Genomic DNA, 14,474 nt, shown 5'->3' with positions numbered 1-14,474 from the left:
GGAACACTCTAGCCCTACCATCCTTCCTGGCACTGGCTATACCAGATGGTAGGCTGTTGCACATATTTCTTCTCTCCCCAGCCCGAGGAAGAAGTTGTGGCAGCCAGACTCCAAGATGGCCCCAATGAAACCCACCTCCTGGTATTCACGTCCTGTATAATCTCCATCCTCACTTTACCAAGGTGATCTGTGTGTCTGTGTGTGTGTATGGCAGAAATGACCATGTCATTTTTGAGACTGGGTTACAAATGACACTATGGCTTTTTCTTCTCTCCCCCACTCTTTTTCTCTCCCCCTGCTCCCTCCCCACCTTGGATCACGAGCTCTAGAGGAAGCCAGGTGCCATGTCTTGAGGACACTCAGCTAGCTCTGTGGAGAGGGTGAAGTGCTGAGGAACTGAGGCCCTCGGTCCAACTGCCAGCGAGGAGAGGAGGCCTGCAACCACCATGTAAGCTCCCAGATGACCTCAGCCCTGGCCAACAGCTTGACTGCAGCCTCATGAAAGACCCTGGGTCAGAAGCAGCCAGCTAAGTCACCCAAATTCCTGACCCTCAGAACTATCTGTTGTTTTATATACTAAGCTGGGGGCGATCTGATACGCAGCAATAGATAACTAATAGAGAGAGAGATTCCTTTATGAAATGCTGTGCCCTTCTCTACCTCCACCACCTCACTCTGTCCAGGTCACTTTGATAACTCTTAGATGCATGTTCATAACCGAGGACTATGTCCCCTGCCCACTGAGGGCCCTGAGAGCTCTTACAGGGGTAAAATCTTTCCCTTTCGCCAATCTTTACGGTTTTTGTTGTTTTTTTTTTAAAGTGACAAGGTCTGGCTCTCACTTAGGCGGGAATGCAGTGGCATGGTCCTAGTTTGCTGCTTTATGGCTTTTCCTGGCTCTGTCACCTAGGCTGGAGTGCAGTGGCATGGTCCTACTTTGCTGCTTTATGGCTTTTCTTGGCTCTGTCACCTAGGCTGGAGTGCAGGGGCACGGTCCTAGCTCACTGCAGTCTCGAACTCTTGAGCTTGAGCCATCCTCCCACCTCAGCCTCCTAAGCAGTTAGGACAAGTGTACGCCACCACGCCCAGCTAATTTTTTTTTTCTTTTGTAGAGACAGGGGTCTTGCTATGTTGCCTAAGCTGGTCTTGAACTCCTAGGCTCAAGCAATTTGGGCCCTCTCGGCCTCCCAAAATGCTAGGATTACAGGTGTGAGCCACCACATCCGGCCCGTCATGTCACCTTGTTTTCCTGTCTACTAGCACAGAACCTGCACATGGTAAATGCACAATAAGTGTTTGCTGAATAGCTGTGTACTTTTAAATCTCACACACAGTCTGAAAAACAGGCTTACCCATGGTATGGTAAGCATTCAGTAAATATTTGTTAATCAAAAGAAAAACTTTAAAAACTTATTGCCAGCTCAAAAATTATTACTCGCCCCTTCAACACTGACACTGAAGCCCAACATTCTTCACCAACAGAAGCATAAAAGTACTTTAAAATACACAGTGCTAACTAGCAGAGTCACACATGGGAAGTGTGCTGGGCCCATAAAATACACAGTGCTTGCTGTGGAAAGTAGTATTTATAACTCATTAAACTCAGAATAGGAAAAAAAAATCCTCCAATAGAATTGTTTTTAATCTTTCTGCAGGAAAAAAAAAAAAATGTATTAGATAATTAGATATATAGGCTGGGTTCAGTGGCTGACACCTGTAATCCTAGCACTTTGGAGGCCAAGGCAGGTAGATTGCTTGAGTTCAGGAGTTTGAGACCAGCCTGGGCAACGTGGCGAAACCCTGCCTCTACCAAAAAAACAAAAAAAAAATTAGCCAGCGTGGTGGAACACGCCTGTAGTCCCAGCTACTCAGGAGTTTGAGGTGAGAGGATCGCTTGAGCCTGGGAGGCAGAGGATGCAATGAGCTGAGATCACTCCACTGCACTCCAGCCTCAGCAACAGTGAGACCTTGCTATAAAAAATTTAAAAATGTAAAAAAAGATAATTTATAGGCAGAACCACTTATGTGAAGGCTGTCCAACCTATCACTATCAAGCAAGATCTGGCTTCTGGTCTTTTGAGGGCAATACAAGAGAAGAAACACGAGTGGGTTTTCTTTTTTTTTTTTTTTTTTTTGAGACGGAGTCTCGCTCTGTCGCCCAGGCTGGAGTACAGTGGCCGGATCTCAGCTCACTGCAAGCTCCGCCTCCCGGGTTTACACCATTCTCCTGCCTCAGCCTCCCGAGTAGCTGGGACTACAGGCGCCCGCCACTTCGTCCGGCTAGTTTTTTGTATTTTTTAGTAGAGACGGGGTTTCACTGGGTTAGCCAGGATGGTCTCGATCTCCTGACCTTGTGATCCGCCCGTCTCGGCCTCCCAAAGTGCTGGGATTACAGGCTTGAGCCACCGCGCCCGGCCTACGAGTGGGTTTTCTAAAGCCCCTCACCACGATATGCTCACACTGATGGCACATTGAATAATGGGGGTGGAGTGACAACTGACACAAAAAGAGGCCAGGGGATTCACTTCGGTGTTTACTGATTACCTGCTGTATGTCAGACATGTGGCAGTTGATGAGGTATGAAAAAGTAGCAGTGCAAATACTAGCGGAACCCCTACTGGTGCCAGTCTTTAAAGAGCTCACTGAGAAGTGGGGAAGACACGCAAATTCAAATGCCCTGTGGTGATGGCCATTAGGGGAACCCTCTTCTATGGGGCATCAAACAACACGACAGACTCTGCCAAAAGATGCTGTTCTTCCCCATCAGGCTGTTTGTAATTTCTCACCTAGTCACTCAACTACCAGTTGCTGTGCACTTACTGTCAAGTGTACCTGGCACATACCAAGTGGACATACCAGCATGGTTCAGGAAGTCTGCCCACATGGAGCCCACAGTCTAGCAGTCCAGTGGGCAAGACAACTGGTTACAAGATTGTTTCCTAGTAAGCAAGGACAGGATGCAAAGGGTTTTTGGTAGAGGTGATGGCAGAGATTTTGGGTACACAGCCCAGAGCGGGCCAAGTTTGAGAATCACTTCTAAGGTGGTCACCAGACTGGCTACAAGAAGAGAGCAGTGAGGTTCCTAATGAGGGAGGCAGCTTTGGCATCCTCCTGACCCATCACCTAAGCTAAAGGATTGCTAAAATGTAGCCCCATGAGGAGGGGCCACGTCTACCTTATTCACTTGAACTTGGCACCATGCCTGGCACAACACAGGTGCTCACTAAATGCAAATGCACATGGTGGAGCAGTTTGTAGGGGTAGAGGAGCTAACAAGTGGAGACTGGGACATGTGGAGGTCAGAAGTGGTGAGAAATACAGGTCTGGCTCCCATAAATGCTGCCTTGATCCTCCTGCTATACCAGGAGGCTATGCTTTGGAAGCAGGGACTGTGCTTTGATTTGATATGCAATCCCAAACCAAAGTCAAGATGTGGCTTTTGAAGCAGAACATCAGTTCTTATGGTGATGAATAAGAAATAGCTTTTGACTGACAATTTGTTTTGCCTAATGATGAGAATAATTAGTATACAAATAGTAATAGCTAATACTGAGTGTTTAAGTCAGGCACTATTGTTGGCACTTTAGCCAGTTTCATCTTCCTAACAACGCTTTCGTTAGTAGGGTTACTAGTAGAAGGTACTATTGTCATCCCCATCGGGGCCAGCTTCCTGGTCATGTGTGTGATCTATGCAGTCGCAGAGGGCCCCACACTTAGAAGAAAAGAGCGTGTAATTGGCTTAATGCTCTGCTGTCTCATCTTGAAATTCTTTTTTTTTTTTTTTCTTTTTTGAGACAGGGTCTCACGCTGTTACCCATGCTAGAGTATATGGTATGATCTCGACTCACTTCAACCTCTGCCTTCTGAGCTCAGGCAATCCTCCCACCTCAGCCTCCTGAGCAGCTGGGACCACAGGCTTGCGCCACCATGCATGGCTAATTTTATTTTTTTTGGTAGAGATGGGATTTCACCATGTTGCTCAGGCTGGTGTCAAACTTCTGAGCTCAAGCTATTCATCCACCTTGGCCTCCCAAAGTGCTCGGAATACAGGTGCCACCGCACCCAGCCTCATCTTGAAATTATTATTATTTTTTTTAGATAGGGTCTTGCTCTGTCGCCCAGGCTTGAGTGCAGTAGCATGATCTTGGTTCACTGCAACCTCCGCCTCCTGGGTTCAAGCAACTCTCCTGTTTCAGCCTCCCGATTAGTTGGGATTACAGGCACATGTCACCACGCCCAGCTAATTTTTTGTATTTTTAGTAGAGACAGGGTTTCACCATGTTGCCCAGGCTGGTCTCGAACTCCTGAGCTCAAATGATCCACCCACCTCAGCCTCCCAAAGTGCTAGGATTATAGGAGTGAGCGACTGTATTGGTGGAAACTTTTTTTTTTTTTTTGAGACGGAGTCTTGCTCTGTTGCCCAGGCTGGAGTACAGTGGCCAGATCTCAGCTCACTGCAAGCTCTGCCTCCCAGGTTTACACCATTCTCCTGCCTCAGCCTCCCGAGTAGCTGGGACTACAGGCGCCCGCCACCTCGCCTGGCTAGTTTTTTTGTATTTTTTAGTAGAGACGGGGTTTCACCGTGTTAGCCAGGATGGTCTCGATCTCCTGACCTTGTGATCCACCCGTCTTGGCCTCCCAAAGTGCTGGGATTACAGGCTTGAGCCACCGCGCCCGGCCCGAAACTCTTAATACTGTTCAAACAAGTATTTTCATTTTGTACATTTTACAAATTATGTAGCTAGTCTTCATCTCCATTTTATTTATTTTTTATTTTTATTTTATTTTATTTTATTTGTGTGTGTGTGTGAGATGGAGTTGCTCTCTGTCCCCCAGGCTGGAGTGCAGGGGTGTGATCTGGCTCACTGCAACTTCTGCCTCCTGGGTTCAAGCGATTCTCCTGCCTCAGCCTCCCAAATAGCTGGGATTACAGGCACTTGCCATCATGCCCAGCTAATTTTTGTATTTTTGTAGAGAAGGGGTTTCATCATGTTGGCCAGGTTGGTCTTGAACTCCTGACCTCTGGTGATCCACCCACCTCAGCCTCCCAAGGTGTTGGGATTACAGGCGTGAGCCACCACGCCTGGCCTATTTGTTTTTTAAATCAAAGAACATTTTCTTAATTCTGATTCTTTTTATCATGTGCTTTCTTACACAAAGAACTTTCTTTTTTTTTTTTTTTTTTTTTTTTTGAGACGGAGTCTCGCTGTGTCGCTCAGGCTGGAGTGCAGTGGCGCGATCTCGGCTCACTGCAAGCTCCGCCTCCTGGGTTCACGCCATTCTCCCGCCTCAGCCTCCGAGTAGCTGGGACTACAGGCGCCCGCCACCTCGCCCGGCTAGTTTTTTGTATTTTTAGTAGAGACGGGGTTTCACCATGTTAGCCAGGATGATCTCGATCTCCTGACCTCGTGATCCACCCGCCTCGGCCTCCCAAAGTGCTGGGATTACAGGCTTGAGCCACCGCACCCGGCCCACAAAGAACTTTCACATAAATTATCTTACAATAAGAGTTTCTTTCTGATTCAGTTTAAAAATGACAATAGCATTCGTGGTGCCCAAGTTAGAATTATACCAAAATTACCATATGTCAGCATGTACAATCATCCCACTGGTGGCCGGAAAATTGGCTTAAGGGAGTGTCTGTCACTCAGACGAGCCATCACCCTTGGTGGGCACATGGTGGAGATGAGGGAAGGCCGGACTAGAAGAAAACTGGGTCTTTCGGATCGTCTCTACTTCTTTTTCACTTCTTCACCATTCTCCCCACTGAGCTTGAACACAGGAATCTGCTGGCAATCCTTGGGCTCAAGGAAGACCTCATCAAGGTGCCACCTCTGAAAGGTGCACTTCTGGATGAGCTGATGTGGAGACGGCTCTCTGACTTGGATCCAGAGCTAGGAATCTTCAACTTGGCATCAGCAATGTCCACGAAGTTGTGCTTGTTGGTGAGTTTGAGATAGTGAATGTTGAGAAGAGGGCCCAGAGCACCCTGTGCCTTGGGATGGCTATGCACCTGCTCCAATGCCAACTGGTAACACGAAGCCCTGGAAAAGTCTTTTGTATGAGGTAATACACAAGGGCCAAGCCCCCAGTACCGAACACATTGCCGAAAAGGACCATTTTTTCCTTGAGGCACTGGCATCCTGCTTCCTGGATACTTTTGCTACCTCACAGCACAACTCTCTTGAAAATCATCAAAGGCAAGTTGTTCTATAAGCGACAGAAGCACCATGCTGCAGAGAGCATGAGGAGTCCTTCCGGGCGTGGGATGGCGGCAGTAAATCTTGATCTCCATTTTAGAGAAAACTAAGGAATTACTTAATTAAGTATGACAGATAAGAAGTGGCCACTTCTTAGTAATTCCTTAGTGGACATGTCCACAGTGGGGACTGGATCCCACACAGTCTGTTCCCCGAGCCACTCTTCCCACTCCACCACACTGTGCTTCAGAGCAGAAAACACACCACCTGCTGTCCTGCATCTGCCCTTCATCCATCCACTAGACTGTAAGCTCCCAGAGGACAGGAACATACCATCAGTGTACATACCTTTAATGCTATACACAGTGCCCAGCATACCATAGGGGCTTGAGGAATACTTGTTGAATGAATACCCCAATCTATATAAAAGTAAGGAATGGTATAGCAACAAAGGAGGATTTCACAAACTAGAAAATTGACCCTTGGCCAGGTGCAGTGGCTCACGCCTGTAATCACAACACTTTGGAGGCTGAGATAGGCGGATCACTTGAGGTCAGGACTTTGAGGCCAGCCTAGCCAATATGGTGAAACTCCATTTCTACTAAAAATACAAAAATTAGCCATGCTTGATGGCACACGCCTGTGGTCCCAGCTACTCAGGAGGCTGATGCAAGAGAATCTCTTGAACCTGGGAGGAGGAGGTTGCAGTGTGCCAAGATGGCACCATGGCACTCCAGACTGGACAACAAAGCTAGACTGTCTCAAAAAAAAAGAAAAAGAAAATTGACCCTCATGACCTTTCATCCAGAGTAAGTCATCACACATGAGAGGAAGAAATTGGATACCACATTCTAAAAGTAAGCCAACTTGTTTTTCTTTGATTACCTCTCTCGGCTCATGTATCTTAGAGTTCTCTTTTATAACCCCAATTTTAAAACGCTATTGTTGTCTTTTAGGTAAGGGTTTCAAACCAGTGATCAAATACAAGGTCTCAACCAAGAAATATAGCACATTACTGGAAAACATTACCAGAAAACATTTCTGATCACTGCTTTTATTAATCTTATTACAGAATATAAACTTTTTCATAGGTGTGTTCTTCATAATAAAAACAGTTGCCATTTATTGAAGACTATTATATGCAGTTCCTACCCTTAAGTGTTTTCCTTGGATTATTCCATTTAATCTTCACAATCACCCTCTGATTTAGGTCCAGTTCATGCCCCATTTTCAGATGAGGAAAAAAGGGACAAAGTGGTCAAGTAACCTGTCCAAGGGTGACATACCTAGAAAGTAGCAGTTTGGACCATACAAGCCTGTCTCTCAAAAGCCTCTTGATATAAAGACATTGACTTATTTAAAATTATCTTTGAATTAAATCAAAGAGAATACATGTTGATGTTTCTGAGATAAAGGTGACAAAAAATATATCGTTTACACATTGCTAACCGCAGATCCTAATCTTGTCTAGTTATACAGGACCCACTCTTCATAAACACATCAATATAAATTTAAAAACCAAGGCTGGGCACGGTGGCTCACGCCTGTAATCCCAGCACTTTAGGAGGCCAAGGCGGGTGGATCACTTGAGGCCAGGAGTTTGAGACCAGACTGGCCGACATGGTGAAACCTCGTCTCTACTAAAAATACAAAAAGTAGCTGGGTGTAGTGGTGGATGCCTGTAATTCTGGTGACTCAGGAGGCTGCGGCTGAATTCCTTGAACCCAGGAGGCAGAGGTTGCAGTGAGCTGAGATCGCACCACTGCACTCCAGCCTAAGCGACAGAGCAAGGCTCTGTCTCAAAAAAGTTAAAATTAAAACATTAAAAAAATAAAGAAAGAAAGAAAATTAAGGCCAGTATGGTGGCTCATGCCTATAATCCTAGCACTCTGGGAGGCCAAGGCAGGGGGAGGCAGGAGGACTGCTTGAGCCCAGGAATTTGAGACCAGCCTGGGCAACATACCAAGACCCTGTCTCTACAAAAATAAATTAATTAATTAATAATAAAAATTAGCTGGGCATGGTGGTGCAGCCCTGGGGTCTCAGCCTCATCAGGAGGCTGGGAAGAAAGGATGGCTTGGGCTGGGTAGGTCAAGGCTGCAGTGAACTAGGATCAAGACACTTCACTTCACTTCAGCCTGGGTGACGGGGTGAGACCCTGTCTGTAAAAAAATAAATACATAAAAATGTGAAAATCAAGAAAACAATGAAGAAATGGACACTGGAGAATTCCTGGAGCCTTTCTCTTAACTTTCCCACATCCATCAGACATCACCCCCAATAAACTGTTTCCTTCCTCACCTAGGCTGGAAAAAATATGGGCTCCCCTGTACCATCAAGACTTAAAACCAACAGAAACACTTATAACACTTTCTATGCCAGCATGTTGAGGTTCAGGACCATGCTCAGTAACAGCTGTTCCCTTCGGAAATGACAGTGGGGACCAGACAAAACTCGTGTCACCGGAGGGGCGGGGAGAGTCCACGCTGACGCAACAGCCCTTTGCACTCTCCAGGTCCCTCTCCGACCCGACTTGTCACCTTAGCCCCCTGCGTCACCCCAACACCTCCAGCCAGCTGCGCAAAGCTGTAAAAGTTCCAGGGAGAGAACAGTCTCTGGAGACAAAAAAAAAAGAAAACCCCCATCTCCAAAGAGAGCCGAGGGGAGGGAGGAGGCTGTGGTGAACCTCCCTGGCCAAAGCGACAAAAGCTGGAAGCCAGAGCGGAGACTACTCGGCAGCTTTATCAGAAGAGAAACTGAGGCAGGCACCGCAAGGCCCGAGGAGTCTAGCCGGCTCCAACAGGCGGGGTCGAGCTCCAGGGTGGCGCCGGGGGAGCCGCGCTTTCCCCGCATCCGGCGCCAGCAGCCGGGGTTTCTGAGCCGGGAGCCCCCTCCTCGCAGCGCCCCCAGGAAGACCCCGCCCCCGCTGAGAGCCCCCGGTGCTCGCCCCCCCGCCAAGAGCTCGCTGGGGGGTGTGCCCGCGCCGCCGCCCCGGGAACGCTCCCTGGCCCGCGTGAGGACCCCCGCGCTCCGGTCTCCCGCTCGGGCCTCCCAGCTGCCCGGGCCCGCCCGCCCCGTCCCGGCCAGGCTGCCGCGGCCCCACAGTGCGACGTGTCACAGGCCGCGCCGGCCCCGCCTCCCACGCCACGGCCACTGGCGCCCGCAGGGGCCGCCCGCCGGTTCCCGCAAGGATGGCAGGCAGGCCCGCACTAGCTCACGGCCGCTACCTTGTTAGTGGGCACCGAGCGGAGGCGCTTGAAGATGGTCAAGATGTCCTGCTTGCTGGGGTCCCCCATCGTCAGCTGAGAGCCGGGCACTGCTGGCCCAGCCAACCGGTAAGGACGGACGAAGAGCGGTTGCCGCCTCAGCAAGAGCGACGAGGCCGCGGGGGCGGCGCTGCGCGTGACGGTCAGGCTCCGCCCCAAGCCCCGCCCACGACTGGGCCCGCTCACCGCCGGGGCGCAGGCGCCGCTCGCTTTCCCTCCCCGCCCTCGCTTCAGCCGCGCGGCTGGCCGGACCCCGGACGCTGCACGCGCGTGCGCAGGAGGCTCACGCGCCATTCGCGGCGCGGCTCCACGCCCCTAGCGCTGGGCGAAGCCGGTCCCGGGTGTGGCTGGCTGCCACGCGCACTGCGATAGGATCCGCCAACCTTTAGTCTGGCCGATCGCCATTTCGCCTAACCGGCTGCTTCCATGGAAATATCAGAGGCAGGGGAAGGGGCCCACGCACCATCTTTTGGCACGAGACGGATGGAGGGCTTGCGCGTCTTGACGCCGGACGTTAGCTGGTCGCCTTCCTTTTTTTTTTTTTTTTTGAGACGGAGCCTCGCTCTGTCCCCCAGGCTGGAGTGCAGTGGCGTGATTGCGGCTCCCTGCAACCTCCGCCTCCCGGGTTCAAGCAATTCTCCTGCCTCAGCCTCCCCAGTAGCTAGGATTACAGGCGCCCACCACCACGCCCGGCTAATTTTTGTATTTTTAGTAGAGACGGGGGTTTCGCCATGTTGCCCAGGCTGGTCTCTAACTCCTGACTTCAGGTGATTCACCCACCTCGGCCTTCCAAAGTGCTGGGATTACAGACGTGAGCCACCGCGCCCGACTCTCTTTGTTCTTGCCCTCAGCTCACTCCAGGCCCTGGGTGGAAAGCTTTCTTTGCCTGGAAACTGGCTTTCTGAAACCAAGGGTTTTTGTGTCACGTTCATGGAGAGGTAGCGGTGCGGGTTGAGGCAGAAGTGCTCAGTCAGAACTAATGAGTCCAGATGAGAAGCTTGACTTTTAACCCCAGCCCTCGGGGCTGCACCCTACTCACGGAAACAATTCCGGCCAGAAGAGTTTACACTCAACAGAAGGTGCCTCTGTCACCACAATGGGTGTGGAGCCACTGGGAAGAGGTTGGGTGATAGTGAGGAAGGATAGCAGGTTTTGGCATCAAAGACAGTACCTTGGCCTCGATCCCAGTTCAGCCAGCTGCTTCCTAGCTCTGTGGCCTTGGTCAAGACACTTACCTTCCCTAAAGCATGGTTTATTTGTAGGCTCAGTGGCTCATGCCTATGATCCCAGCACTTTGGGAGGCTGAGGTGGGAGGATCACTTTAGCTCAGGCGTTCAAGACCAGATTGGGCAATATGGTGAAACCCCGTCTCTACAAAAAAATGCAAAAATTAGCTGGGCATGCTGGCATGGGCCTGTAGTCCTAGCTACTGGGGAGGCTGAGGTGGGAGGATCGCTTTAGCCCAGAAGATCGAGGCTGCAGTGAGCCAAGATCACGCCACTGCACTCCAGCATGGGCGACAGAGCAAGACCCTGTCTCAAAAAATAAAATAAAATAAAGCATGGTTTATTCATCTGTACGAAGAAATTAAAGAATCAGTGCTGAGTAGCACAGGCAAGCAGCTTCCTAGGGCTGTCCTGAAGAGCCTTTGGTGGAGCCTTTCTACTGTTAGAAGTCAGGAAATGTACACTCCACCCTTCTGCTTAGATACCCTCAGGGGCAGTTGGGAGCTTGCAAACAATGTAACTTATAAACCAAAAGCTGCAACTTTTCCAAGAAAGGGAAGTCGATTACCTTCCAGAAAAGTACATTACTTTTGCAGGCAGCTCTGACGGTTTGAAAGTTCTTCCTGTATTGAGTCGAAGTATAACACCTGTGCTTTGTGTCCACCAGGTCCTAGTTTGGCCTTATACAGAATACCTGGCATGTTTATGAGCAGCAGTCCTATCCTTCCTGATGGGAATGGGAATGACGGTCCCATTTACTACTTGGAGCTGAAATCTTACTAAGTTCTATTAACAGAGTAGGCAGTCTAGCCCGTTCTCCACCATAGAGATCCGAGGAGGTCGGGATGGCCTGTAATCCCAGCACCTGCCGAGACGGGTGTGGGATCATGAGGTCGAGACGAGATCATCCTTACAATCACGAAACCCCGCCCTCTACTAAAATATTAAACTAGCCGGGCAGGGTGTGGTCTCAGTTAATGGGAGGCTGAGGCAGAGAATGGCGTGACTGGAGGCGGAGAAATGATCTGGCCACCGCACTCCAGCCTGCGACAGATCCCTGAGGAGAGGAGAAAAAAAAAGCAGTAAATTATAGACAGTATCTGCATGAATAGGGGAGGAAGGGGTAGGAGGTACCATTTATACACTATGGTTGCTTAAGTGTTCTTCATAGAATTTAGCATCTAATACTATACTATATAATATTCTATCTCTCTGTATCTCGCTCTCAATTGAATACATACTTCTGGCCAGGTGTAGTGCCTCACACTTGTAATCCCAGCACTTTGGGAAGTCGAGGTGGGTGGATTATGAGGTCCAGAGTTCGAGACCATCCTGACCAACATGGTGAAACCCCGTCTCTACTAAAAATACAAAAATTAGCCAGGCGTGGTGGTGGCCACCTGTAATCCCAAGTACTCAGGAGGCTGAAGCAGGAGAATCACTTGAACCTGAGAGGCAGAGGTTGCAGTGGGCTGAGAACACACCACTGCACTCCAGCCTAGGCGACAGAGCAAGACTCTGTCTCAAAAACAAAAACAAACAAACAAACAAAATATATATATAGAAATCAAATCTGTGTTTTCTACTTTTTTTTGTTTTTTGAGAAGGAGTCTCACTGGAGTGCAGTGGTGTGATCCTGGCTCACTGCAACCTCTGCCTCCTGGATTCAAGCAATTCTCCTGCCTCATCCTCCCGAGTAGCTGGGATTACAGGCGCATGCCACCACACTTGGCTAATTTTTGTATTTTTAGTAGAGATGGAGTTTCACCATGTTGTCCAGACTGGTCTCGAACTCCTGACCTCAGGTAGTGTGCCCACCTTGGCCTCCCAAAGAGCTGGGATTACAGGCATGGGCCACCGCACCTGGCCAATACACTATAGTTGTCTTATCTGTCAGTTGCTTAAGTGTTCTTCATAGAACTTATTAGCATCTAATATTATAAAATATAATATTCTACCTATTTGTATCTGCCTCTCCTCAATTGAATATAAATTTCTTTTTTTTTTTTTAGACGGAGTCTCGCTCTGTCGCCCGGGCTGGAGTGCAGTGGCCGGATCTCAGCTCACTGCAAGCTCCGCCTCCCGGGTTCACGCCATTCTCCGGCCTCAGCCTCCCGAGTAGCTGGGACTACAGACGCCCGCCACCTCGCCCGGCTAGTTTTTTGTATTTCTTAATAGAGACGGGGTTTCACCATGTTAGCCAGGATGGTCTCGATCTCCTGACCTCGTGATCCACCCGTCTCGGCCTCCCAAAGTGCTGGGATTACAGGCTTGAGCCACCGCGCCCGGCCTGAATATAAATTTCTTGAAATCAGATCTATTTTTTCTACTTTTTTTTTTTTTTGAGACAGTCTTGCTTTGTCACCCAGGCTGGAGTGCAGTGGCGCAATCTCAGCTCACTGCAACCTCTGCCTTTTGGATTCAAGCACTTATCCTGCCTCAGTCTCCTGAGTAGCTGAACTACAGGTGCCTGCCGCCACACCTGGCTAATTTTTGTATTTTTAGTAGAGACGGGGTTTTACCACGTTGGTCAGGCTGGTCTCAAACTCCTTCAAGTGATCCACCCACCTTGACCTCCTAGTGTGCTGGGATTACACGTGTGAGCCACTGTGCTCAGCCTGTTTTTTCTACTTCTTTATCCCCAGCACCTAGAATGCCTGGCACATAGTATGCATTCAGTAAAGATTTGTGGAATGGGCTTAGAATGTAGAAAGCTACAAAGGCTATCACTCCCAATATCATAATGAGAAAAGCTGGATAATCTACCAAATTGTAACTTCTGCTGAGCCCATCAGAAAGCCGAGGTTGCAAGGCAACCAACTAACCTCAATGCCAAAGAGAGAGAGACAAGAGAAGCCTCTCCAAAGACAGAACACAAGAACGCCTTCACCTTTGGCAGAGCACAGGAGAAAGAGGTTACTGCCAAACTAGTTGGCAACAGGAAATCCGCTATAATTTTAATTAAGTCTTAAAGGCCAAGTATAGGTTGGCATGTGAGTTTGGACTAGCTGGGGGCCTCAGATACAAAGGGAGTTCACACTCATTCATAAGCCCTTTTTAATAAACCTCCACCAGCAACCGTACTGGAAGATGGGGACTGGCAAAGAGCCTGGAGAGAGGCCTTTCTGTGGGGTAGGCATCTAGCTGCTCAGGAACAGGCGCAGACCCCACCTGCTTCCTCTGGACCCTTCTCTTCTAAAAAAGCAGGCCAGGTGCGGTGGCTCATGGCTGTAATCCCAGCACTTTGGGAGGCCAAGGCAGGCAGATCATCTGAGGCCAGGAATTGGAGACCAGCCTGGTCAACATGGTGAAACTCTGTCTCTACTAAAAACACAAAATTAGCTGGGTGTGGTGGCGCACACCTATAGTCCCAGCTACTTGGGGGCTGAGGCAGGAGAATTGCTTGAACCTGGGAGGCAAAGGCTGCGGTGAGCCAGGATCAAGCCAGTGCACTCCAGCCTGGGCAACAGAGGGAGACTCGCCGCTAAAAAAAAAAAGAGAGAGAGAGAGAAAGAAAAAAAGAAAGAAAGCAAGCAAAAGCAGTAAATTCCCTCTGTCTCAGGGAATGGGCAAAGATCCATTGCTGCCAGGGGAAGGGTAGAAACAAAACCCAGTAATCCAAATTCAAATGCAAAAAAGGAGGAGAAAGAGAAGCAGAATCCCTCTACGATCCAGGGGTTTGCCATGAGGATGGTGGGAATGTTGAGAAAGCCCCATGCTTCAGCATCCTGGGCTACACATTTTTTTTTTTTTCTTCAAGACGGCTGTGTCATCCAGTACAG

At 49.3% G+C, this 14,474-nt stretch overlaps 1 protein-coding gene and 1 pseudogene across 1 annotated transcript in view; both read right to left on the bottom strand.

Moving 5' to 3' along the window:
* Positions 1–9,901, bottom strand: part of ARFGAP3 (ADP ribosylation factor GTPase activating protein 3) — a 66,363-nt gene extending 56,462 nt beyond the window's left edge. Inside the window, 1 exon segment of the mRNA XM_031656227.1 lies at positions 9,428–9,901. Within this exon segment, the coding sequence (XP_031512087.1) occupies positions 9,428–9,760 (333 nt within the window). The 5' untranslated portion in view covers positions 9,761–9,901.
* On the bottom strand, positions 5,379–6,763 carry LOC116270726 (annotated as a pseudogene).
* Positions 9,902–14,474: the final 4,573 nt, after the last annotated feature.

Source organism: Papio anubis, chromosome 16 (genome assembly GCF_008728515.1).
Source record: "Papio anubis isolate 15944 chromosome 16, Panubis1.0, whole genome shotgun sequence".
Classification (NCBI taxonomy): domain Eukaryota; kingdom Metazoa; phylum Chordata; class Mammalia; order Primates; family Cercopithecidae; genus Papio; species Papio anubis.
This window is presented reverse-complemented; position numbering and strand designations above follow the sequence as displayed.